The 27,732-nt window shown below is 42.6% G+C and overlaps 1 protein-coding gene across 1 annotated transcript; it reads right to left on the bottom strand.

Annotated features, from left to right (window-relative positions):
• Nucleotides 1-1,246: 1,246 nt before the first annotated feature.
• LTV1 (LTV1 ribosome biogenesis factor) lies at nucleotides 1,247-14,613 on the bottom strand. Its single transcript, XM_065401643.1, has 11 exons — nucleotides 14,516-14,613; nucleotides 12,273-12,404; nucleotides 10,902-11,093; nucleotides 9,520-9,607; nucleotides 8,210-8,354; nucleotides 7,277-7,523; nucleotides 5,589-5,716; nucleotides 4,469-4,605; nucleotides 4,110-4,162; nucleotides 3,086-3,286; nucleotides 1,247-1,425 (listed from the first exon to the last, which is right to left on the bottom strand). Exons 1-11 carry the CDS (start codon nucleotides 14,516-14,518, stop codon nucleotides 1,312-1,314), a joined length of 1,440 nt encoding a protein of 479 aa, XP_065257715.1. The 5' UTR covers nucleotides 14,519-14,613; the 3' UTR covers nucleotides 1,247-1,311.
• Nucleotides 14,614-27,732: the final 13,119 nt, after the last annotated feature.

Here is a 27,732-nt window from a genome sequence, read left to right as displayed (position 1 = left end):
AATCTCCCACCCGTAAGCAGCATACACAGAGACTTTTACATTGAGCTGACCATGGCAAGACGGCATGAAAGGATGTTCATGTTGTGGTCCTGTGGAACTACAAAGATTAGGTACTTCCCTTTTCTGCTCATAAAGGGGCAACTCTTGCTCACCTTTCTGAGGTGTATAGGCCCACTGCCATCAACAGAATGACAGATATCAAAGCCAATGCTAGAGTCAGAACTAAGATGTTTACGGTGTCTGATTAGGATGAACCACTGCCCATCTCCAAGAGGTTCCTGCCTAGGTCATGGATGATTTAGACCCCATACAGCACCAATGTTTACATTTATAGTTTAGCTCCCTCACAGTGCAATGCTAAGGCTGCAGAGTTAAGGTCCCAGAAAGTCAGGAAGTGCAAGAGAATTTTTATTGTGTCACATGTCTGTAGCATACTCGACTCCTTTTTATCTGGGGGTGTAGAGTTTTTACTTATTACTGTTTGAATATTTTATAGCAAACACTGTATGCAAAACTGTTCAATACAGCCAAGTTAATTTCATGAGGAAATTATGATGTTAATGTTGCTAACTTTGATTTTAAATGTACAACCTAAATCTTGCATTAAATATCTTTAATTATTTCACCTGCCAAATGAAATGGAATGCACAACCATGTGAATTTAGACAACCCTTAAATTTAAAACAGTTTTCTAAACATCTCTCTTAAAATATGATTTTCCAATACTCTTCACAATAGTATTCAAACAGCAATAGATACCTCAGACAGTTGGAGAGGGCTTGGGGGAAAATTCTGCATATTCTTGATATACTGAACTGTGCTAAGGTCAAAGCATGGTTTCCAACTGAACCTGCATTTAAATACCATTATAAAGGGAGGGAAAGTTATTTTATGCACATTCAGATAGGTAAATCTAATCAAGAAACAGCACCGAGGTCTCTTGAATCACAATAGTTACATTTTCTCAATATATTCAAAACCTGTTGCATAGAAGATATATATTTTTCTGAAATTTAAGTATCCTAACACGCTCCCAGTGCAACTCAGTTTATAAATAACTGCCATGTTATGTTCATGACAGAAAAATACAGTAATACTACTGTAAATTTTAATTTGTAACCAAAAATTGTTTCAGCTGTTTTGCCATCTTTTTAAATGTAATTACTGGATCTGGTTATAGAAAAATTCAAATACCATGTTATGAACTTGTGTCCATGATGGGACAAGGTTAAACGAGTCATTGTCTTCCCAAGATCCTAGCACAAAGAACAATGCAAAGAACTTTCCACAATATGAAAGTCATCTGTTCCACTACGACAGCTTGAGCCCTTGAACGTTCTGTCTCAGATTGAGCAGTTCTTTTTCTTGCCTTGTTTTTTCCAACTTGAAGGCTAATTTGTTGGCTTTCTTCTCCATTCTCCGTTCCTGCAAACATGAATGACTTACACATTAAAAACCTATTTTTGAGATTTGCAGAGAAGTATATAATTCACTCCCCAACACCTTCACAATCCAAAGGAGATATCTGAATAATTCCAGAGACATGCTAAATAAGGCCTGGTTTACACATAAAAAAAAAAAACACTTAGGTTGACTTAGCAACATTGCTCCTGGGTATGAAAAATTCATACCCAAGAGATATAGTTAAGACAACCTATGCCCCAGTGCAGTCACCACTATGTTGATGGAATTAAGCATCTACACTACAGCGGAATAGCTGCAGTGCTGCAACAGTACCGTTGTAGCACCTGTAGCATAGGGTGCCCCACGTATCTTACTCCTGGGGGCATTCTGTGCCAAAAAATTAAAAAAATTCTCCAAATTTTATTTGTCAAAAGAACACTACATAATCATGCCAGTTTCAATTATTTTGGTAATTTATTTCAAAATACCTGTCACCAAGTATGTTTGTAACAATTCAGACACACAGAAAATCTCCCCCAGGAGTAGAATTAGAAACCCCTGTGACAACCCAGTTCCTTTTTCTCTGCACCCCCACCCCTACACCCAAACCCCCTCCTCCCCAGAACCCAACCATGGGGCACCCCAGCCCAGATACCCGCACCCCATCCCAGGCCCAGATACCCACACCTCCTTCCCCCCTAGAGCCCAGGTGTGGGGCCCCCCTTCCCCAGGCACCCTTCTCCTCCTGCTCCCTCCCCCGCCCAAACCCAGGGATCCAGATGGGAGAGAAAGCCTGATGCTCGGTCTCAGGCTTGCAGAGTTTCCGGCGTGCCGCCCTCTCCTTCCGTCAGGGAATGCTGGGAACTGTAGCTGTCAGGAACCCTTTAGCTCCCTCCCCCTCCCCCCAGCAGAGTCTTCGGTGTACAAGCTATGCTCTGCTGAATCCAGTGGCCCCTGGTGGCAGCTATCAGCACTGCAGCCCATTTCTGTGGGGGGAAAGGAAAATCTGCGTGTGCATTAATTTCTGCAAAATTCTGCATTACGCAGTGGCGCAAAATTCCCCCAGGAGTAATATCTAAGTTTTAGAGACATGCTGCTTCACATTCTCTTTTCCCAGGTTGAAGCATGTTAGACTTTTATATAACAAAAAAGACTCCAGTTTCAGCTACCTCTTCTGTTTTTTCCTTTGCCAGTGGCTGGGATGATCCAGCTTTTAAAGGTCAGAATAGATGAAACAGGGGTGGTGGTGGCGGCGGCAGTACCAGAAAAGATTGAAAGTAGGAAGTGAATTTACTTTCTGTAGTAACAGCCCAGGGGGGGAAACAAAATAAAACAAAAACAAAACCAGACCAAAGACAGAGAGGGAGAAACTAAGAGCAGACAGAAGAGGGAAAACTAAGTAGAGAGAAAAGGCTATTGAAAGAAATTGAGAATCTTTGCAGAATGATTACCAAGAAAACATTTTCCTACTTTTGGGGAAAATAAACTTTCCAGTGAATGGTATTTTCCAGAAAGATACAGAAATCAACCCTTGAAGATCAGTGAATTTTTCCCAATAATTCCCAGAAACAAAAGAAATTGGTTTAAAAGAAAAAATGTTTCTTAAAAAACAGAATAATGAGGAACAGAGCAACAGATTTTCCCGAGAGGTTGTCTTAAAATATTAAAGACTAGATTTTACCTTTCGTTCTTCCTTTATAGCTTGTTTTCTAGCTTTTCGATCCTCTCTGCTCTCATTTTTGGAACGTGGCTGTGTGGATACTCTTGGCAGATCACTTTGATCAATCATTTGCATGCGTTCAGTCTGCTTAGCCGTAAGACCTCTCTGAGGCAAGATATCCAGTGGGATTCCACTCTTGTGAGAAATTTTGATTGGTTTGGACTAAAAATACAATGTGCCAATGAATTAGTGGTCTTTAACCCTCCATCCTCCACCTGCTTTTCTTCCAAGGTTTATGGATCACCCTTCTAATCAGCAATAACATAGAACCACCAATAATGCTACAAATTTTCCAATAGTGAACACACAACCAAATTCTGCCCTCAAATAGATGCACATGATTTCCCATCAAACTCAACAAGAACTACACGTACATATCTGTGGCAGAAGTTGGCCTTAAAAGTTATATTTAACATTACTTTCCCTCCCTCCTTTTATTTAAGTTTTACTTAAAGGTAACTAGTAAGGAAAAAAATTAGGGTTGTATCCTCTTTGCTTCTTTATGAGGAGGTCTGCTTTATTTTTTGAACTTTAGAAATATCAAGATGCATTTTAAATTTTGCTGAGGAACTCCTTGGAGGACAAAAGAACTGTGGTGAGAGTTCTCAGTCCTAAAAGGAACAGTAGAGATCCACCTCCAAAAGAACTGATTTCTCGCAAGTATGCACAGGTTGTACTCTCTTGATATTTGTGATCTAATCTTACTAATTCTCCAGGAAAAACAGGTTATGCAAATTTTGAATTTTCTTCCTTTCTTGCCCCCTTTCCCACCTTTAAAAAAGCCACCTACTAAATGTTTTATAAATCATGAAGCAGCAAAACAGAACACAACATTCCTACCTCCACACCCCATTTGCAGGTCAACTCAAAGACAAATACAGCCAAACAGGAAAGTAACTGTCTTTGTCTTGACTCTACAAGCCATGCTGCTGCTTAGACTTCTGTAAACTTCACATAATATAGAAAATAAGCCTAATGATTTTACCTTTGCTGGCTCCTCAATAAGTTTTGGATGATTATACAAGTTTGAGTATGTACCTAAGGCAAGAAAGAAAACAAAGATAATGGAGGGTTGTACACTGAAAAATACCACCCCAATTTGCATAGCAATTTTTTTAAAAGTTATATATTAAATTTGAAAGACTCATGGCAATTAGTTATGTTTTAGTGCACTTAATACACCCCTGGCCAAATTTCTTTAATGAGAATGTATGCTGTTATGTGCCAGTCAAAAGCACAGAGAAATGCAGAAGTTATTTTAACTAGAAACCTTGCTATCAGTAACAAGACAATCTACCATCTGCTTTACTATCCCTGGAAAAAGTAAGAGCCTCACATACTTACTCAAAATGGATTCACAATCCCACTTCTCTTTGGGTTCCTCAATAACTAAAGTTACGATTTCTTCTTCTTTCTCACCCTTCTCATTAAGGAGAGAATCTAAATACTTTCTTGGTTCAAGAGCATCAGGTTTCACACAGCTTTTAGAGAAGGTAAGAGAAGAGGGTGGGAGTCAGGGAAAGGAAAAATAAGAATTTCACTATAACTTCCTAACACTGAAAAAAAGAATGAAGGGCTGACCCTTTCCCTCCACCCCTTTTATTTAAATCTGTGACTACATAACCCCCTCTCTGCAAAAGACAGAAAAAACATTCCTACCTGTGTTAAAAACAAAACAAAACCACTTAGTAATGTGACATGGGAATTTCTTTTCCTTTCCCCTATCCTCTCTCTCCACAAATCTCCAAAATAACCAGACTATTTAAATATCTGCACTGTCAGAGGTAAATTGCTAAGAAAGCTGCCTCTACTTTCAAGAATATTTGGCGCACCTGAATGCAGGAAGGAGGAAACATCAGTGAACCGAATGGCTGGCTGACTGTTGTCCCCCCTCCACATCTGAATGCAAAGGATTGGGTCATAAGTGTTCAATTAGGTATACATGATCAATCAGATATACAATCATGATACACAAATCATTCCACTATGTACATAACAGGTTCTGCTGTTGGTTCTGTACACAACAACAGATGGAGATACTCTGCTGCAGGGTCAGTTACAACAGCAACAACAGAAAGATGCATGGTAGGGGAAACGTCAGTCCAAATCAGTAACTTCCTTGCAAATCAGAAGGGCTAAGAAGGCCTCTGAACATTAGCTGTAGTTAAGTGGGATACAATTATGTCCCCTTTTCAATAAGACTGCAAGCACCAAAAAACCCACTCCATATCACTTTGGTGCATCACCACTCAATTCAATAGAAATCCACTGCTAAATAAAAATATGAATACTTTACAAACACTAAACTAATTACATCCTACAAACAAAAATATGGTCTCCATCAAAGTAAATTAAAACTCAGATTTTATCTTAATAAGTGAGATAACATGTCACTAGAGTGAGTAACGTGTAATTAGTGTTGGTTCTGATTCACATAAGTAGCTCTAAAAGTGATCCTACACACTCCTTAGCTTTCTCTTTGTAGTAGTCATTCAGGACTTCTTGCAACCGAGTGCTGTCGGTGTGAATAAAGCCTTCTAATTCCACATTATCCAATGCTCCGATCTCATCGTCATCAAACTGTTCAAAGAACTAAAAAGGAAAAAACACAAAGCTAAACGAATGATGAATATTTGCATCTAGATTGCATGTGTGAGACAAATGCAATGTTGTTCAACAGCTTCTCTGGATATTAAAAATTCATTTTCACACTATTTATAACAAAAAGTTTTGCAGGGCAGAGACTGTTGGTTCTGTGTTCTTACAGTGCCTAGCACAATGAGGTCCTGCTCTAGGACTAGGTCTCCTTAGCATTATGATAACAATAATGATAATTTCTTTCCATTCACTCCTATTTCTTTCTCCCCTCATAGAAGTCTTTGAAACAAGTCTACAAAACAAATACAGTAGTAGTAGCAGCAGTGAAGGGTAGGCCTGCAGCAGGCTCTCTCCTTTACCTCCAATTGACATGAGCATACCAATAGTAAATTAATTATCTTTCAATGTTATATAGTCAAATTACTCATTTCTCTTTGGGACATTGTTTGGGATAATTAAGTAAATTAATTAGACTGCCACTGCCTAGTGGAAAAGTTAGGCTTCATGCATCCACCACACTTTTCATACAATTGGATCAAAGCACTTTTAAAACATCTTATAAATCCATCTCACAGGACTAAAATACCACCCCCACTTTACAGGTAGAAATATGTGATTTGACAAATTATATATCCTTTACTGCTTGAGATTCCACATCTCCCCATAGCAATGGAAATTATTATAATTGTTGGAGGCAGGAAAAGAGGAAATCCATAGTTAGGATTACATCCCAGCGGCCTTTTAATGTGAATGAGATAATACAACCATGCATTGGAGGAGAACCATTTAAAACCCATACTCAAACTCATTTCTTGTAATGCAAAAGGGTCTATGCGCATGGATCAGCTTAGCAGTGGTTTTCAAACTGGGGTCTGCGAGAAAAATCCTGTAATGGCGGACAACACATTTTATTTAGTAAGAATTGGCAATCTAATCAATGTTTAATCGCCTTAAAATTAAAACCGCAGCTGCATTGGTGTACATTTCCTTTCTGTATGTGACTGAGAATCAGAGGTTTTCAAACTGTAGTGGGTGCCCCCTAAGGGGGTGCGGAGGAACGTTGAAGTGGGGGGCTGTTTTCAAACTTTTTGTAATCCCTGCCGTGAGTTACAATATTTGGTTGTCTCCCCCCACACCCTGACAGGCTGGGTGGCCCACTGAGGTGAGTTAGAGAGCAGAGGTGGTGCTCCCTCCCCGAGCCCAGGCATGCAGGGCTGGCCCAAGACGCCTGACGTAGCCACTTGCCCCCTGAACATTCCTCTGCATCCCCCTGGGTGTCCCCCCCAGTTTGAAAAATCAGGGGTGGTGGGGGATTGTCATGTGACCCTGCATGGGGCCCCCCCATCACCTCCACCTATCTCAGATGGGGATGTACAGTAGACTACCTTATTTGGAAAGGGGTACGCAACCTAAAAAGTTTGAAAAGCACTGGCTTACAGGATTTGGGGTGGGGGAGAGCAGGATGGGGCAAAAAGCACAGAGAAATAGGTTTAAACTATCCTCTCTCTCTCACGCTTGGGGCTTCTTAGCATTTTTATCAGTGAGCTGCCTCACCTTTTCAAATCTCTCATCTAGCAGGGTCAGCTGCTCATTCCTTCTCATTACGGACGAAGTTATGGAGTATTCTGTGAAACGACTCTTGGTCTCCTCTTGCATGAAAAGGAACTCTTTCATCTCTCCACTAACTCCCTCATCATCCGACAAAGGACCCTCTGAATCATAATCTTCATCACTACTGTTGTTGTCCTTTCCATCATCATCCATATCCTCCCACTCATCTTCATCCTCAGTATCAGAGCTCCTGAGTAGAATATATATGTAGATCAGCCACTTAAGAAATGGGTATAGCCTGTCACAGTCTACCCAGTGTTATTTTATCACCTCAAACTTATGCCAAGTTAAATTAAAAAAAGATTCTTCTCATGCAGATACAAGAAGTTGAAATGTTTAGTAGTAAAAGTGCTGCCCAAGTTAAAATCAGGGTGTACCAATAAATATTTGATTAGGGTGAATAGCCAGAAATGCTTTCACACTTGGTCGTTCCCTTGGTGTTCCAAATGCAGCATGTCTTGTTAGTTATACATCAGGAAACGGGACCAGAAAAGAAAGAGAAAGCAAAAGAATACTGGAATATTAATATGAGTAAAACTATGCATGTGCTTATGAAAGAAGTGGTACCAGTAGTTAATGCTAGAAATACTATGAAGTGAGGTATCATGGGTAACAAGATGTTTCCCAAGGTCTTGTAAACACACTACAATGACCACCTGTAATATTATTGCCTATAATACTGGAAGTGTTTTGAGATTGCGTTAGATTTGGAAACACAATTTAGATCTCATAATCCTGTTTACTAAGTAAATTCCATATATTTGTGAATTTAGTGTTGTTGTTGTTGTTTCAAACAGATAAAAAACAAAAAAAGAACTAGGGACAATATTGCATTATTTGTTATGACATTAAAGAGTTCTGCAAAGCTTCATATACCGACAATCTTCTCCTTTCCAGACCCCTTTCCCTGGCTCATTGGCCTTTAGGACAAAGTCATCTTCGAGAAGATTATCTGGATTATTGAAGTCAAAGTCATCATCAAGAGCTGCGACAATATCAGGGTCAAAATCCAAACGGGGTCCTACAATGGGAAAGAATGCTTTAAAATTGGCATTGCATCCCCAAGTCACTTCCCAGAAACAAAGGTTCCCAACTATAAATACTAATTTGTACTAAGTGGAGCTATTTGCGGAGCTCAAATAACCCCTTTTTGGGAAGGAGGGGAAGAATTTTAAAGAATTAATTAGAAGCCCAGGACAAAGTTGCTGAGTTGAATCTGACAGTGTACAATGTTTCAATTAAAAACTATAACTCTGCTCATTAGAAGTCAGACAGATGTGTGGTCCAATAGTCTAAACACATGATAACATGTGACTTTTCTCACCAATTATACATGATTTATTCTGATTTGTATGACTGCTTCTCCTATGTTTGGAGTACATACATCCTCCATTGCAGTATATATATCTATATCTATATATCTATATATATTATACACACACACACACCTTTCTAAGTTACACACACACAGACCACAAAACTAATCCTCTACTTCAGTTTGTTGCACAGTTGTCATTAAAACTCACCTTTCTGGCCAGAAGGAACTATGGATTTTAAACCCCAATCAGAGAATGTGTGATAGATGCTATACCAGAATGGCACACATAGGTATATTATGCAAGCACACTGTGCATCTTTGTAACACTGAACACTTAAATCATCCTACAGTTTAAGACTACAACACTGGGATGCTGAATGGAATTTACTTTTCTTTCAAGGAAGACAAACTTTGAGAATGAAGCCCCAGTTCTATACTGGGATGCATGTAGATGAACTTTTGCATCAGTGGGACTCTACAGGGGCACAAAGATATACTTGCACATAACCCAATAAAGGAATGGGGCATTAAAGGACTGACAAAATTCCTTAAAAAAAAAAAAAAACCTCTGAAGAATTTTCCCCTCTCTTCCTCCTTTCCCAACTAGGGTTTCCTGCACAATACAACAAAGCCAAGGATTAGAACCAGTTACTATATAATGCCAAAGAAAGGCACCGATTCAATTACTGAGGAAAATAAATCTCGAGTCACTTTTTGGTTCTCCTCAATTATGGAGATGTACCTGAAGCAAAACAATAATATCAATAGATGAATAACCTTAATGTTTAACAAAAATATAATTTCACCTAGGTCACCAAGAGGACCATTAGCTTCACAAAAGAAGAACAGGTTAATAGTTGTATGGTACCTGAAACAGGAGCAGCTTTATTTAACAGTCCCACATCCTCTTCAAACTCTGAGGCAAACACTGAGGAAGGCAACTTAATAGTGGGAGACTTTAAACAAAAAAGGAAACAAAACAGTTATTTATTTAAAATAGTCTTAAAGATGCAAGAGTGATCATATGTTTTGAGTACTCTGACAGAGACAAATCTTTGAAAATTACTGCTTACTTATCTGGAGAAAACAGGATTTTAACTGATGTCTTAAGTTTCTTAGTGGACTTGAGAAGAACTCTGTGTAGCTCAAAAGCTTGTCTTTTTCACCAACAGAAGTTGGTCCTATAAAAGTTATTACCTCCCTCACCTTGTTTCTTTACTGGACTAAGTAATGGAAGTTAGCCAATGAAGAATTTTTGCCCTTAGTATGCATATTCCCCCAGCACAAAGATTGTTTGAAAGCTTTCAAGATGTGACTGAGGAAATGGTTGTGCAGGAAATAACCAGAAGCAACTTTCTATTTCCTTAATAGCATTAGCATTAGCATAAGCAATAGCATAAGCATTACTAAAGACCATTTTAAGATTTCCCTTCTAAAGCCCTTTCTATTTGCAAGACTTTAAACTTAAAAACAGTGCTTCCAAAGTAATGAATTTTATGGAACTTTTTATAACGTGGGCAAAATATACTTAGTTTTAAAAACATATGTGCCAGTTTTCATCAAAATTGAAAAACTCTGTAGAGCCACACTTCCCCAGGCCCTTAAAATAAGCTATCGTCGATTCAGTTTGTACACTTTTCTTGCACACTCCACTGTGTGTCAGGGTTACCTAATAGCTTTGCAAACCACTAACAGTGTTCTGGCACACTACTGAATGTCAAAACTTCACTGTACTCAACATTGGAAGCATTCACCTGTATTTTCCCCAGATTCTGTTTCATTACTTTTTTAACCAATATTTGATATAGTTTCTAGTTTATTACTACTTATTTAAGATTTCTTCACAATCCATTACCACATCTGAGTGTTTTATAATAATTATAAACAAATGCAAAAGTAGTGAGAGCAACTCACATGGTTTTTTTCATACAACTATTATGGGATCCCATCCCCTTTGGGTCACACAAGAATCCTCACTGTCACGATAAAAATCATTTAAGGGCTTTGCAGCTTCTAAATAACCAATGGATCATTAATTGCCAATATAATACTTTTGCCTATGATCAAATAGGAAATTTGGTATGCCAAAGTGCCTGGGAAAAACGGAATCCTTCATAAGTAGCTTATAACCACATGAACGCTTTTTGAACAAGGTTATTAAATTTAAACATGTAGCTGGATTTACAGGATGTTAAACTCAGCAAGATACAACACAAGAATGGTCAACAGTGCAGCAAATACCATACTTACTGGAATTTGTTGACTTTCTTCCTCTCTCTCTACTTCCCCTCTCACTATAATCCTGCTCTGTTGACCAGACACATCAGATGGGACTAGCTCTGAGGGACCAGAGGCTTCTTTTAGATGCTGCAAGTAGTCGTAGTCATCATCAAAGAACACTCCATATTTCCTCTGCTCTTCTCTCCTCTGTTCCTCATCTCCCTTGAGATTGTAAAAAAGATTAGGATTAATGAATTAGATCAGATTCAAATTCATTAGCAATAATGTGGATCTCAAATACATAACCTGGGAATCCTCATCTTGAAAAACAAGGACACCCTGCAGAAAAAACAAAAAAAACAAAAACAAAGCCCCCAAACAGATAAAAAACAGAAATGAAAACAACCTTAGTCTGAAGGATTGGGAAGGATTTTTTTTTTTTTTTTTTTTTTTTTTAAAAACACACAAGATCAGTTTTGTAGTATAACTAAACTTTTGTTTTAAAAACAATCCAACCAGGGCCGGCTCCAGGCACCAGCTGACCAAACACGTGCTTGGGGCAGCACCTTAGAAGGGGTGGCCAATATTGGGGTGGCGGAGGTCGCTCGTGTTGGGTTTTTTGTTGTTGTTCGGCGGGGCGGCGCTTGAGGTTTTTTGGTTTTGTTTTGTTTTGTTTCGGCCGGGCAGGGCACAGCCCGGCACTGGGGGGGAGGGGGGGTTGGGCAGCCCGGGGCGGCACTCCGGGGGGTTGGGCGGCGAGGCGCTCGGGGGGAGGGGGGGGGGGTTACGGCGGGGTGGTGCTCTTCTTTTTTGCCTGGGGCGGCAAAAAAGTTAGAGCCGGCCCTGAATCCAACACACTTAACAAGGTGTTCAGCCCATGAGCAAAACATTTACTTACAAAACTTTTGCAAATCTCTGTGTGTACAGAAGCTATACAAACACACATTCAGTGCACAGAGATTTATTATGACTGTTCACTATACAGAGGCAGCATGGATTAATTTTGAGGCTGGGAGCCTTGAACTCCTAAATTCCAGGGTTTATCAACGGTACATTGTCCCTGGACCTCCCTGGTGGGTTCTGCACCCCCCCCTCGCATCCACCATAACCACCTCTGGCTAGGTAAAATTCTCTCACTAGGAAGTGTTTAGTAAAATGCTGAGGATTTGTCTGTATAGGAGTGTAAAAAATTATAAAGTTTTGAGTGTGTTCTCAAAAACACAAACATCCAGCCTCTTACATTGTGGTAGATTTCAGTCCAATCTTCTAACTAAAACCTATTCCCAATCCATCTCCCTTTTTCTCAAGTTATGACTCTGAATAGTAAAATCTTATAATCATTTTACTCTCCTGCAATATTAATTTCTAATCCAAGCTTCCATGGTCAAAGTGAGCATTTACCTTCTGTGAAGGCAACAGAACTCTCTGAGGTGCAGTATCGTCAGCTGCCAAAGGGTCCCTCTGACTTCTGTGTACCAGGTGAAATGTTACAGCTTTTTTTTTCTCTATAAAGGGTTTCTTCCTTCTGTGAGGCTGCAAAAAAAAAAGTTATGTTCTGGTTATAAAAAATATATATATTAAAAACTTTTCTAAGGAACCCCTTTCCTCCCCAACACATATATACACACACACGTTCTTTGCTATAAAATTTCAGAAAATGTTACATACTCCTGAACAGCTGGGCTTAAAAAGCAAACCAAAATTAGATGTGTTCTTGCCACATGCACTGCATCATCTAAAAGAAGTACACTTCACATGTTCTAAGTGTCAACTGCAGATATATATGTGTTCTGTAGAATTATACATTAAACATGAATTACGGACTGATTACAGTACATGATTTTCAGCTGTGCTCTCAGGTGTTCTTAAGTAACTGCACTCTGAACATCAGGGCATGTGTGACAGAAAGTTCAAGCTGGGAAACAGGGAAATGGACAGGTGGAAATTCCTCAGGACAGGCAAATGTAGCTTCCCATATATAGATATAGACTGTTGTCTAAATGATATCTATATATTTCTAGCCCAGTTATTTATAATGAAATTGTCAACTGAACCACTACCACATACAATAAACCATCTCAGCCTCCTGAATTCCTCAGCAATCTGAAGCACTATCCTGTCGGAAATATATTCTACAACTCTCTATACAACTGTGTGGAAAATATATATATATAAAATTTTCCAATCAGTTCTACTATTGAGAACTCGGACAGGTTAAAAAATTATATAAGAACATTTTCATCGTGTAAGTTACAGAATAAGCCTAACCTTCCCCTCCTTGCTTTTTAATTTTAAAATGTAAATCAGATAATGTAACATGTTATGTAGCATTTGGGATACATTGGTGTAAGAAGGTATCAGCTGCCAGGGTACGCTTTTAATATTGTTTGCATTTTGGAATCTTATGTCTGGAATTATCACAAAATGAGATGCAAGACTGTAAGTAAGCAGACATATATGCCACTACTGCTAATTGTGAATTTCCAGGAGAATGGTAGTACAAATGCAATGTTTAAAATCCAGGTCTCCATTCCTACAGCCCAGTATCTTGTGGATTAAACTATTAAGTGTGCCTCTGAAGCCCATTCTGTGGAGAGGGCAGAATTCCACTTATAACTATGGTCTGTATAGGGCCAGGAAATAATTTCAGACCTATGCGCCATCCTATATGCCAATATCAGTGGCAGGTTTGCACAGAGATGGAGGGTAGAGTATTGCGTGTATGTAATAAACATACCATTTAGTTAATATCTGTTCAGTATTTTATCACACTGGAAAGTTATGCCTCCTTTTAGGGCTACCTCTATTTCTACCCTTGGTTTCCCTTCATCACCAATCTTTCCTCTTTTCTGGGTCTCTCCACCTCCTTTCTCCTTGTGACTTATCACTGTTGCCAACTCTCCTGACTTTAGCACAAGGCTTGAGATATTGGTGTTTTTCTTAAAGACAGGCACTCTCCCGCAGCCAAAGGATTATCTGAGAATCTCAGCTGTCATTAGAAAATCCTCTGAACTTCTAGTCCTCATAGATATAGAAAAACACCTGAACTTCTGAAGCAAATATAAGCCAGGTGCTCCGAAACAAGAATGTAATTAAAAGATCCCCAAACCATTTTTAAAAAAAGTTTGATGATTTCTGAATACTTGGGGATAGCTATATTTGATTGTACATATACTCCTTCCTCCACCCTGTGTCTGTCTTGGCTACTTGAACTGTGAGCTCTTCAGGGCAGGGCCGGTCTGCTACTCTGTGTTTGTACAGCGTCTAGCACAATGCAAGCCCGGTGGTGATGGGTCTTAGGCACGACTTAACAAACGACAACTAATCAAAGACACCGGCCTTCCTCAGCAGCGCCTTCTAATTCCCAGCAAAGGCCAACCCCCACCCTAGCATTAGGGCGTAAAGTGGCCACGGTCACCATTAGGCTCCAGAGTTAATGCCGCTGAGATGAGGTGCGGGGCGCTCCGCCCTCCCTGCGGACCCGGCAGCCGTGACGTACGGCCCCATGGGGGAGGTTTTTCTCACAGCGCCCGGGAGCAAAGCGCGGCGGGGTGGGGGGAGAGCGAGTGACAACAGCGCGCGCCCCCCTCCCATGTGGAAGGTTTCATACTCTCTCCCCTCCCTCCTCCGCGGCCGTTACTCACCATGGCTCGGAAGCGGGTGCAGCGGCGCGCGCTCTGCGGTCCTGGGGGACCACGCTACGGGAGACCCCGAGTCTGGCTCACTCCCACGTGAGTCGGCCCGGCCCGGAACTAGGAACCGCCGCCATCTTGGGATAAACCAGCTCCTGTCCATTGGCGGGGGGGGGGGGGGGCCGGATCGACAACTCCAAACCAACGCAGTGGCAGTAAATGAGCCTTCTGCCGCAGAGTCAAGAACTGCCAGGGGCGACGGAAGCCCTCTCGCGGAAGGCAGGGTTAAAGAGACACAGGCGCTAACACGGCCCCCAACGTTGCGTGAATGGTTTTGCCCGCCGGGGTGTGGCAGTGGCGGAGAGAGTGGAAGGATTGGAGGAGCCCAAAGAGGACAGTGGGCATGCGCACTGAGTGAGCTGCAGCTGGGCAGGGACACAAGCGGCTGGGGGAAGGGAGGGAGCTGCATGCGGGACTGGGGGCGGGGCAGATTCCTCAGGGCGGCGCGAGCACCTGCCCCCGTCGGCGTATCTCAGACACAGGCAGATGCCGATGAATGTTTCTTGGCGCGGATTTTCCCCCTGCAGCGCATGCGCAGAGTGGGCGCCTCGGCGGCGCAATGGACCCGACAGACGCCGTGTTTCGGCCCCTCCGCCTGCCTCCCCCTGGCTGGGCCAGGCTGTTGTGGGGTCGGCGTGACGTGTCCCGTTTTCTCATCTCCCCCAGCAACACACGCCAGGGGGCATCAGCGGGTGTAACCCTGCCCCACCCACACAACACTGGCAGCCTCCGCACGTGCGGATCCTCTTTTCTTCCCGCTCCCAGGCACGATGCCCCGCACGTGCCGCCCCGGCTCCGACTCCCGAGATCGTGTTGTGCTTCCAGGCACGCGTGCAAGGGGGAAGTAGGACCTGGCCGGAGTTTGGCTGTAGGGGTGGGGAGAGTAGGGCCAATACTCACCGCAAGCGGCAAGGGGGTAGCAGGCGGGAGGAGGCTCGGGTAGCACGGACACAGGCCGCTCCCCAGCTGCAAAGGGAGCTCCAAAAAAGGCCTGCCTCTGAAGCACATTTGACCCCCCCCCCCCCGTCGCCTGCACACTACTCCCCTCCCCCCGTGGTCCCCATGCCCCCTGTGTGTGGGGCTGGTCTGAGTCCCTCTGCTGCCCACCCATGTGTGGGGCTTGTCCTCCAAGCCCCTTGCTGCCTGCCCACAGGGCTAGGGTGGCCAGGTGGCTGGTTTTTGACCAAAACGCTGGGTCAGAAAGGGACCCTGGTGGCTCTAGTCCGCACAGCTGACCAGGCTGCTAAAAGCCCAGTTCTGTGCAGCTGCTGGAGCACCCACATGTCCTGCCAGCTTCTAAGTGCAGGAGCGGCTAGGGGTCTCCATGCACTGCCCCTGTCCGCAGGCATCACCCCTACAGCTCCCATTGGGTGTGGTTCCCAGCCACAAGCAGGGGCAGCGGATGGAGTTCCCCGGCTGCCCCTGCGCCTAGGAGCTACCTGAGGTAAGCGCCGCCTGGAGCCTGCACCTCCTCCTGCACCCAAGCCCCCTCCTACATCCAAACTCCCTCCCAGAGCTCACATCCCAACCCCCTGCTGCAGCCTTGAGCCCCTCCTGCACCTCAAACCCCTCATCCCCAGCCCCACTGTGGGGCCCGCACCCCCATCTGGAGCCCTCATCCCCCCCAGTACCTCACCCTCTGCCCAGCCTGGTGTGAGTGAGCAAGGGTGGGGGAGAGTGAGCGATGGAGGGAGGGGGGATAGAGTGAGAGGGGGCCAGACCTCAAAGAAGGGGCAGGGCAAGGCTGTTTGCAGAAAACCAATTAGAAAGTTGGCAACCCTACGTGGGGCTGGTGGTCTGAGCGCCGCCCGCCCGCACACAGGGCCGCCCAAGGCCCCCATCTCCCTTCCAGCATGTGGGGCGGGCTGGCTGGCCAGAGCTGCTCTCCCTAGCCCTCTCTCCAGCGCAGGGCTGGCATTGCCACTATCCCTCCTCCCCCCACGAATGTTCCTCTGTGCTCCACTAGGGGTCCCACTCCACTTTTTTGGCAAAAAATTGAGCATTTGTCCAGTTTGCTCTTGACAATCGACGATCAGTTGGCAAGAGCAAATGTGACAAATGCCCACTTTTGTCAAAAAAGTCAGTATGGCCGGGATAGGGCTTGAAAAAGGGACCGTCCCAGCCAAAACGGGACATATGGTCACTGTAAGCATGTAGGTGGGTGTGGATCTCCCTCACTGTCGTCTCTGGGGAGGCCACCCCCCATTGCTACACATGGTCCTGAAACAGGCTAAGTAAATGGGGAAATTAGCGCTCTCCGGCCCCAACCCATTGGCAGGGGAGGGATGCGAATAGTTCAGGGTCCAAGGACCTCAGCCAGGGTAGGGCACCACACACTCAAAGGCTTTAACCCTTAGGCTGGGTAGCTATGAGTGGTTCAAGGGGCCCAGGTCCTCAGCCAGGGCAGGGAGCCCAGCAAGCAGTCTAGGGCACCGGCAGGGGGTTGAGCACCCATGGAGAGCAGGCCTCCTGACCTAAGGAGGGGGACTACTGCCACCCCAAGGGTGGGAGGGTGGGGGGGGGAGACACAGGCCTGCCCAACTCCATTACATCCCAGCCCAGAGTCCAAACAGCAGCAGAGTGGTCTGTCAGTGGGGAATCCACCCGCAACGTGCTGATGGTGTCTCCGGCAGCACCACAGCCAGACAGTAGTGTGGTTCCCCTGGGCTGCTTCCTATTCTCCCCCTTGGGTGTACCTGTGTCCAAGAGTCATCCTCCATGTCTCCTGGGTGCACTGCAAGCAGCAGTCCTAGCAACTCCTCAGTGTCAGGCAGTCCTGGGTGGTCTCCTCAGGGCAGCCAAAGTCTTCCATGGGTTCCAGCTTCAGCAGCGGCTAGAAGCATCTGCCTCCTTTGGTGGCTTCTGCTCAGCTTAGCTGCAGGCCCGCCTCTTGTACTTCCTGTTCCTGTCCCGTGCTTCCGCTTCTGGCATGGCGGCCTAGGCCTTCTGGGTTCTTCCCACCAGGGGGCATCTGGCTCTCCCTCGCTGTCAGTCTCTGAGGGATACCAAGCCCCTTTGCTATCCAACCCACCCTGCCCTCAAGCCCAGCTCCTGGTCTCCAGGGCTGGTCAGGTTCCCTTTCTCCAGCCGCAAGAAGGCAATCGCGGTGGCATGCTTCTTACTGGCTCGATGTTATACAGTAAACGCAAATGGCTGCAAGGCCAGATACCATCACTGTAATCGGGCGTTGGTGTCCTTCATTTGTTAGAGCCATCTCGGGAGGGCGTGGTCGCAGGAGCGCCGCGAGCTTTTCTGCCGCCCTAAGCGGCGGAAGGTCCCGCCCCGAAATGCTGCCCTCCACAGAGGTGGCGGAAGGTCCCGCTGCTGAAATACCACCGCGGTCGCCGCCCCCAAATTGTAGTGGTCGGTTACCAGTACAAAGGGGCTCCCTAGGAGGTAATATCGAAGGGCCTCTACTGCCCATTTGATGTCGAGGGCCTCTTTTTGATCACCGAATAGTTTCGTTCTCACGGGAATAGCTTCCGGCTAATAAAGAGGACTGGATGTTCCTCCCCATCTATGTCCTGGGAGAGGACGGCTCCCAGTCCCACTGCCGAGGCATCGGTTTGTACAATGAAGCTGCATCTAAAGTTCGGGCTATGTAACACTGGTTCTTGGCACAGATGGTCCTTCAATGCCCGGAATGCCTTCTCACAGCCGGGACCACCTGGACACACTGCGGTTAGTCTTTGGCAAGCAGACTAGTTAAGGGGGCAGCAATTGTGGCAAAGTCAGGTATGAAGCGCCATTAATATCCCACCAACCCCAGGAACTGTTGGACCTGTTTTTTAGTGGTTGGGGTCAGGTAGTCTTGGAGAGCCTGTACTTTCCCAATTAGGGGGTATAACATACCTTGCCCCAAGGTGTAACCAAGGTAGGTTGTCTCTTTCCACTTGATCCAGCACTTCTTGGGGTTTCCAGTGAGGCCTGCCCCCCTTAGGGTCCTCAGGATAGCTGCCACCTGGTTCAGGTGGTGCTCCCAGCTGCAGCAGGGAGTTGAGCACCCAGCAGTCTAGGGTGCCGGCAGGGGGTTGAGCACCCATGGAGTGCAGGCCTCCTGACCTAAGAAAGTGGAATACAGCCACCCCCAGCCAGAGGGTAGTCTGATTCCCCTGGGCTACTTCCTGTACTCTCCCTCGGGTGTACCTGTGCCCAGGACTGAGTTTAAAGGCTCAATCCAACTCCTAAACTATGTTATCTTTATTACCGGTATTCCTGACCCATTTTGGATAACGAGTTATCTCCTGTATATGATTTATTTGTGTATGCATACAGCATGCCCCTAAAGAAAGTGAAATAATTTTTTACCTTTCATGTGTCTAGAGACAATAAAAAAACATTAGTTGTTGCAAATGAAGAGGTGACAGTTAAGATACCATTCTTAATTTTGAATAAATGTTCACATATCTGCTACTTTGTATAGGCACCTGAGAATTATTAATACCGGTTGAATGATCTTTTGGATGTTTTTCAGTAGGTGTCACCAGAACTTCATAAGCTTCCACATTTTCTCTCTTTTTACTCTGTTGATACTTTCTGAAGTCTGGAAGCTTTACCATGATTTAGTATGCTATGTGCTTTCTTCACCGGGAGATTCACTCTTTCAGCGTAATGGAAATTGATTAGCTAATTTGATTTGATACTGTGTGTTGTCTGGTAATGATTTTATAATAGCTCCTGTATTACTGTTATTTACTGGGAGGTGACTATAGTTGATGCTATACAGATCATGGAGGAGACACAGGACCTGCTCTCAAGCTCACAAATTAGGGACCTGATTCAAGTCCTTGGGCAAGAATTCAATAGGACTACTTGTGTGAATAATGACTATTGCTAAAATAAGGATTGTCAGGCTCACACACAACAGGAGCAAGTGCAACCCACCTCACTGTTGCTGCTTCTCAGCCTCATTACTGTAATATGGCCAACCCTAAATGTTTAAAATCATGACTTAACCCCCAAAATTATGGTCTAGGAGGTAGGGTGTTGTCTTGGAAGTTAGGAGAACTGGGTTCTAGTCCCTGCTTAGCTTGTAACCTTGAGTCACATTTGCATCTCGGGCACTTCACATCTCTGTGTGCCTCCATTTCCTCTTCCACGCTTTGTTTGGTCTTACAGTGTAAAATCTTTGGGGCTGGAACTATCTCTTACTATGTGTTTGTATAGCGCCTAGCACAATGGGAGCCCAATCTTGGATGGAGGCTCTGGGTGAAACTGTAATCCAAATAATGTTAGATTTGTTTTGAAATAATGAAATAGAAATAATACTTAAATTGCACTGGTGTTTGGGCTGCCTTCTAATTGTTAAACTTGAGGGGGAATTCAGCTGCCTCCGCCAGTGTGTGGTCATACGAGATTCAAAATTCAATTTTACATGTACACAAAATGCACATGCAAAAATGCAGGCCTCCCTCCTGCCTGCTGGGCCACAGGCTCTACTTATGCTCATTTAACCCCTAGGGTGTGGAAGGCATCATTCCTTTCTTCTCCAGTCCCTTCTCCCAGTCCCAGCACAGTCACCCTTCCCTCATCTGCTCGCTATATCCACCCCTTTGTATTTTCCTTTCCATTCTTTTTAGTTTCCTAATGCTCACATTCGACATCTCCGCCTCTTCATCCCAAGCCTGCCCATCGGTCGCTCTCCCACACCACACATTCCCCTGTCCCCTCAGGCCCTGTCCGATCTGCGACCCACAGGGCATGCTGGCCTTATTCAGCATGGTGGCCATGGTGAATAAGGGCAAAAGCTTGCAAGAGAAGCCTCACAGTTTTTGAAATGGTAAAAGGCTTTAAAAAACCCAAACTCCTCATACCTGCCAAAGTCTGTTCAATCGTAAGACTCCCAATAATATTGTCAGAGTTGGCAACTCTGATTTAGGTGCCAACATCTAAAGCAGATTTCCTGGTATAACAAACAGAAAGGAACCTAGAGCTGGAGTTGCTGGAATGGAGTGTGCTGGTTCACACCTGAGGAGTTTTTTGCAACTTCCATATGAACTTTTCAATTCTCAATGTCCCAAAGAGTTCAGCAAAGCAGCCTGAACTCATGGAGACCTTGTCCTTCCCTAAACAGCATCCCTTCCCTAACAGGCTCTTTCTCCTCCTTACCAGTAATTGTCTTTTTTTTTTTTGGGTGGGTGATGGGTGGTAGTGGCTAGTGACATGCCTTCTCCCTAGCCCCAACATCTTCAGGGAGGAACAGCAGGTCCATCTCCCACAAGGTGTCGCCGGATAGCATATCCTGCATGCTCTGTAGCAGCTGGGCCTCTCCTGTTCTCCCCTGCAAATTGGGGAGGTTTAGGATACCCCACTGCCACCCAATCCTTTGTGTAATCCCTGCCCATACTCCACTGTCTCCCTGAGTGTTCCCCATCCCCGTTAAATCACTCTCCTCACATTCACGGTCTCCCCACTGTGTTGTTTCTTCTGCACCCAAATTAACTGTCTCCCCTTAATAAACCCTACCATTCATAACTGCCCTGCAACTCAATCTCTAGCCAGCCAGTCAGTCAGGACCATCCCTCCAAATAGTGTCTTTCTACTGTATGTACAATAACCCTACCCAGCCACAACCTTTTGAAGCTTGAGTATTGGTACTTATGTTCAAATCACTTTATGTTTCCCCAGGATTTGCACACAACCCCCTTCATTTCCTGGGCTACTCCTAGAGCTCTGGCTCTTCAGAATTGTCCCAAGAAAATGTTAGAAGTGTTAGCAAATACAGCCTTGCTGCCTGTATTCTCTACCAGCGTCTTCCCTGACTGCTGGCTCTCTTTGGAGCCTCCCCTCATGATGGGCATCGGGGTGTGTGTGTGAAGGGGTGTTTCACAAAGTAGAAGAGGAAGCAGTGTACTGCAAGTTACTATAGTTGTTACATTTGGCCCCACTGATGAATATCTAGACCTGCCAGCATCACTGTGCCTCCTGCCCCCCCATCCTTTTTCTGTCACGAGTTGCAGTCTGAACCCAGCACAGGGGGTTTCTAGAAGGAAGGAGCATGCCACTGATGTGGCACTATGCTCTTCCTGGCCTTCTTTCAAACACGATTTGTGGGTGCAAGTTCCCTTCTGCTTAACGGTGCAGAAGGTTGAATATTAAAAGCAGTCTAGCTGTGGAGGGTTTCCCAACTGTAACAGTGGCTTGTAAAACAACATTTTGGGGCAGTTCATATGCATAATTTTCTATATTTTTTAAACTTGATAGATTACTTAAAAAACCTAAACTTTAAATATATACATAATTAATAGGAGGAGGAAAATGACATTTCCTCCATTGTATGTATTACTCCTTATGGGCAAAAAAGTATGTACTATTAGTATAATAAAAAGACACCTCAAGTATACTGGCCCATTTTCTGATTTCAGTTAAATTCAGTTAAATTAAGAGAAACTCCTAACTTTATTATAGTTTACTTCAGTGCAAAGGAGATGAGAATAAGGTTGCTAAGCATACATTTCTCATATACATAATCAAGGAACAGCCTAAATGTTCTGAGACAAATCCATTTAAGGAAATTGTTTTGCTAGGTAATTGTTTTGCTAACTCTTCCAATAATACGAATGCTGTGCTCATAAGCATAGAGTTGTTCTTTCTCTTGCAGTACTCTAATGAATGCTGCTGCTTGTGAAATGTCAAGAGTGGCAGGCATGTGGTGGCCTTCTGTGAGCTCTTATGCAGTTCAGATAAACATTGCCAAGTTAAATACCTGGGGCTTGATTCTGCTTTGACTGATATAAATCAAGAGTTACTTCACTGAAGTCAGTGGAGGGAGTCAAATGGATATAAAACTAGTGAAACAGAGTAGAATCATGCCCCTCAATTCAGTTGAATATAACCATACTATCTAAATATTAACTCACCAGAATGACTGAGCACAGCTCTTAATGGGCAGGACTATCTACAGAAGAGCTGTCAAATCAAAGATGTGCGAGGAGCTTCCAAAAAGTAAAATGGAGACCAGAAAGCTAATTTTACTTAGTATGTGCGGGAAAATGAACCCCCATCTGCAGTAGAGTCACTTTTAAGATAACCATCAGAGGTAAACTTCCTACAAAGTAAGGCCTGTCAGAAACCAGATCCATTACACTTGCATATGTACTTACTACAAATTCAAGAAGAAAATGTTTGTGTTTTCTGAACAGTTTTATTGAGGTAATTTTTTCATTTTATATATATAATTAAGAGCTAAACAGTTTTCTAAGGCACTTGAAACTGTGCACAGCAAAGTATCCTACAACATTGTACAACTAGGCAGAACACATTTTTGCTTGTTAAATAACAGCATATACACAAAGGAAAGATGGGTACTGTATAAAAAAAAGGTAATACATACTCTTTTCAGTTGACAGTAGTGGAAAATATATACTGCAGAACAGATCAAGAACCAAGAAGAAACTGTGCTGTTAATTAATGTGTAGTTCCAGTTATTTACATTCACAGATCTCAATACACCTGTGTAATATGGAGTATCGGATTAGTCACTGGAAATTATAAACTCATTCATTTGGTCTAATATTTTCATCAAAGTTGCCATAGTCAGTCACTAACTAAAGCTGTTACGATACAAAGGGAGGCATACAGGTCTTTACTTTACAATCACAATTATATAAAGTACACTGTATAAGTTTAAGACTTGATTGTTTGATTCTCCATTGCTTTGCACTTTGTATGGTCTCTTATAGCTGTGCAAAATGAATGTAAAAATGCCACAGTTCTGAACTGGTGACATTTTACACCTACTTGGCATAGATACCAATGACTACACAACTGGCAAGGCAGCCGAAAATCAACCCTGGAATGTTGTTTGCTTCTTTCTTTTGAGTTTTAAGTATGGAACTTTGGTGAAATTCAGGCAGGATACTTTGAGCACAACTGAGCATGTTTTGTTTGTGTTTTTAATCCAACTAATAAGAAGAAAGTGAAACTGTTCTAGTGCCTGTTGATATATATATAACAACCTTGATTATTGCCATATAATGACAACCTCGATTATATTCTGCAAGTGAAATCCTGATCCCAATGAAATCAATGACAAAACCTTCAGTGTAGCCAAGATTTAACTCTGGGTGACTATGGGCCCTAACCTGCTTATAGAGAAGCTGATGGCAAAACTTGCATTGACTTCAATGAAAGCCCGATCAGCCCCTATAGGAACTCTATCACTAGCTCTAGTTGGATGTTGTACATAGTGGGTTTTATTCCTTTCTATTGTTTTAATGCTTGGCTAACCCGGCAAACCCCTTGCAAGGGAGGCATCCCTTTGAAGTGTCCCAGTGGACTTCAGTGGAAAAAGTCACATGAGCAAAGATTTGCAGTATCAAGCCCTAACTGTGGTGCAGTTCAATTCTGCATCAGAGAATACTTTTTCTTGAAAGTCCAGTGTACTTCTAGGTCTGCAACACAATGACATATTGATATTGCCAGGCTATGCTAATAGCCAGAGTAATTGGTCAGTAAAGAAAAAAACTGGCAAGTGGCAGAAAGCTATTGGTTCTTCAATGTACAGCAATGTCCGTGCCGATCCATCTACTTGCCTAGATTTAACATTTTGCTGCAAATAGAATTCTTTTTCTCTTTAAGAAAAAGAAAAATTCATAGGCTCTATTTTAATGGATCTATTAAATTAGCTTTTGCTATATCAAAATCCAAAAAAACCTGGTACACCTAGCTGTCCATCAAAGCAATGCATTTAAGTCACGGATTTTGTTGTTTGGCTCAAAATCATACCAATTAAAATAATTGTCCAAAACACAATGTTTCTTTAATTCCAAAATTTATACAAATTTACAAATCAAAATACCACCACACAGAATAGCAAAAGGAAGAGAAGATATGTTCAGCATCATTTTACTCTATTATAACAATACTTAACCATGGTTAAATTTGACATAGTATTGCAAGATGGTGAATCAAGAAATAATGATAGAGTAAAGACAGGCATAGAATATCATTAATTCCTTTGTTCCTACCCAATACAGTATTTAGCTTCTAGATGGAAAAACAAATAAACAAACACACAAACAAACCTACTGGTATAAAAACAACTTTCTTGCGTTGCTACAGTAGCTCACATGAGCTGTATTTTCATTAAAGTTCTGGAACAAGATATAGAGATTGACATAAAACATGACCTCATTCATTAAAATTAATAAATAGAAACCTGCCATAATATTATATTGAAGTTTGTTTTTTCTACTGCATCTCTCCCTCTTGATCTATATCCATACTTTCATAAGATTTTTCAGATGCCTATTTCTAAACAGACGATTTAAGCTATTCAAGGGGATTTATTTTCTTTCCTTTTTATTTTATTCTCAAAATATTTCACTAGCAACCTAAAAACATCTTTCACAACTGGTTTCCTAAATACCATTCTTGTCCTCCAAAAGCTAGTTTTTAAGTCCCAGCAGTGAGTATTGCACTGTGCTTTGTACAATAAAAATACCAATATCAACAACAGTAGAGCTAAATCTGGTGGCCCCTAAAGGCAGGAGGCAAATTTGTTTTTCACCCTGAGAACATCTTAATTTTGATTTACAGCAGCTGCACAGGTTTAACTCCTTGAGATACAAATAAAAAAAGGTGTTAAAGTATTAAGTGATGCACTGTGACGTGCCAGGACAACCAATGTGCTGATGGACACAGCATAAGCCTTTAACTCATGCTACCATCTGACAAAAGTACTAAAGTGGAAATTAAGGACAAAGGGCCAGATTGTGATTTCTGTTTACAGCAGCATAAAGCTCTATATCTATACTACACAGAGACAGTCATGTCAGGGCATCTGATTACAACTCATTTGGTCACTAACCTGATTACAAACATGGGGCCTGATCCAATGCCTACCAAAGTGAAGGGAATTCTTTCCATTGATTTCAATGGATGCTGGATTGGGGCTATGGTTCCCCCATAGACTGTAATATAGACTTTGCTGTAAATACGTTTTTATTCATGCTAAATCCTTGATCAGACCAGGTTTGTAATTAGGTTGAGGGACAACCATGTTGTAAGCAGGTTCCTTAACATGGATGTAGCATAAATGTTGACAAGACTTGTATGTGAAGCAATTCCATTGAAGATGGAGTACTGATGAAAGTGAGTCAGAAAGGGAATCTACCTTTGAATTTTCAGGATTTTTTTAAGTTTGGGTCACAGCTTTCATTTGATTTTAAAGAAAAACATTCTTTAGAGTTGATCTGAAAAGATCTGTACCTGCCAATGAGTGAGTTCAGTATTTCTTCTGTAATAATTGACGTAAGCTTCACTAAAGCAGGGCAGGGCGTGGCCTTAAATTTTTGCACTGCTTTAGGAGTTAGTAGTGTCAACTATAGGAGAGCACACATGGAACTTTGAACTTTGGTGTTTCTAGATAAGTGCTTGATCCTTCAAACACTTACAACCCTGTAAACCCACTGTATGTCTTATTACGGCAAGTAAGCTCATTGACTTCAATTAGACTACTCCTGGCAGTAATCTCTGTCCTTGGTAGTGCTGTAGGATCGGCCCTAACAGACTTAGACCTGCAATCCCTGTCCAAAATGATTTTTAGCTACTGGTATCTTGTCTTAAAACAGGTTTAATTTTTAAGTCTACATGTATTTCCTATTAATTATTTAGGATTTTATACAATTTTTATAAGCTTCTCAGTTCACCCATAAGGAGATACAAATGTCATCTAAGAGGTCGGAGTGACTCCTTCAGACATTTCAAGCTGCTTTGTACATAAGAGTTTAGGATTTTATTAAGGACCCAATCCTGTGTACCCTCAAGTACAATACAGTGGGATGTCTGGGTGCAAGACAAATGCAAGATTGAGACCTGAGTCTATTAATGTCCAATAATTTTGAAATGGTTACTCCAGTCTACTGAATGTGTCTGTATATATATTTATGTCCACTTGGATTGCTGAACACAATACAGGTAACTAAGCCATGGTCAAGTATCCTAAAATAGGAGTTGTATTAATTGTCTATCTGGACAGAAGTTCAAACTAACATTGATCACATCACCCATTTCAGCTAATTGGATTGTGTTTGGCACCAGGGTGGGAACTTTTTCACCTCTTTTCCCTCTCATTTTCTGCCTTAGGGACTGCCATGTTGACCCTCTTCAACCAGTTTTTCCTTCTCTAGGCCTCATGTTACAGTACTTGATTATTTCTTGCTGAGTTGCATGCTGCCAGCCCCTCTGGGGCTTAGATACGCATCATATTCCTTTCCATTACAGCAATTTGAAAGACTCTGAGGCAACCTGTACAAAGGACCAAGAGACATATCTGACATCTGAAGCTGTGCAGCTCAGCAAGAAAAAACAAACTTGCCTCATCAAGCACTACAGTGTATCACAATCTCATTAACTTGTCTATCGCTTGGTCAATACTTTACAGCTTTTGTCCTCCAAACCTGTTGCTATTTACAATATATAAAATATATGTACAGGCTTAAACGTGTATGTATATTATACATAAACAATTTGTAAGTTCTAATTTAGCAAAGCACTTAAGTGTGTGCATAAGTCCTACTGAGGTCAACTTCCTTTATCCCATTTTAAGCATGTGGATAAGTGCTTTGTTGAATTAGGGCCATAGTTTGTACCTTATTTTAACAGTGGAGGCCACGGTAGCTTCTATTAGTTGTCAAATATATAAAATGGCATATGTTCTCAATGGCAAAGCCCACCATTGATTACACTGGGAGTAGAAGGGGGCCCTAAATTCCCAATCCTGCTGGCTTTAACTTACATGGGTAGTCATTACTCACACAGTGATATAAATGGGACTTCTATCCCACATAGCATTTGCAGGGTCAGGCCATACATTTGTGAAATTTTTTACAAGGCATATATCATAGCCACTTTTCTAAATTTAATCCCTTTGTAATTTTTTTTTTAAACTATCAAAGTGATTAGGTCGTATTAAGGACCTGTCAGTTGTCCCATTTAATTTTTTTGAAACAAAAACTCAAATTATATGGTTCAGTGTCAAAATAGTAAACTTCTACTCTATTTTGCACTCCATACTTTCTTCTAAATTTGGCAACAAACAAACAAAAACAGTCTCTGGAGAAGAATTGTTTTGCCAAGCTTTAATCCAGGGTACATTATTATGGCTGGGTTTTAAACCCTGAAAATAAGGGATTTTAATAGGAATGCTGTCAAAACTATAACTAATG

Source organism: Emys orbicularis, chromosome 3 (assembly GCF_028017835.1).
Source record: "Emys orbicularis isolate rEmyOrb1 chromosome 3, rEmyOrb1.hap1, whole genome shotgun sequence".
Taxonomy (NCBI): Eukaryota; Metazoa; Chordata; order Testudines; family Emydidae; genus Emys; species Emys orbicularis.
The sequence above is the reverse complement of the archived record's forward strand: the minus strand, read 5'-3'. Positions and strand labels throughout refer to the sequence as shown.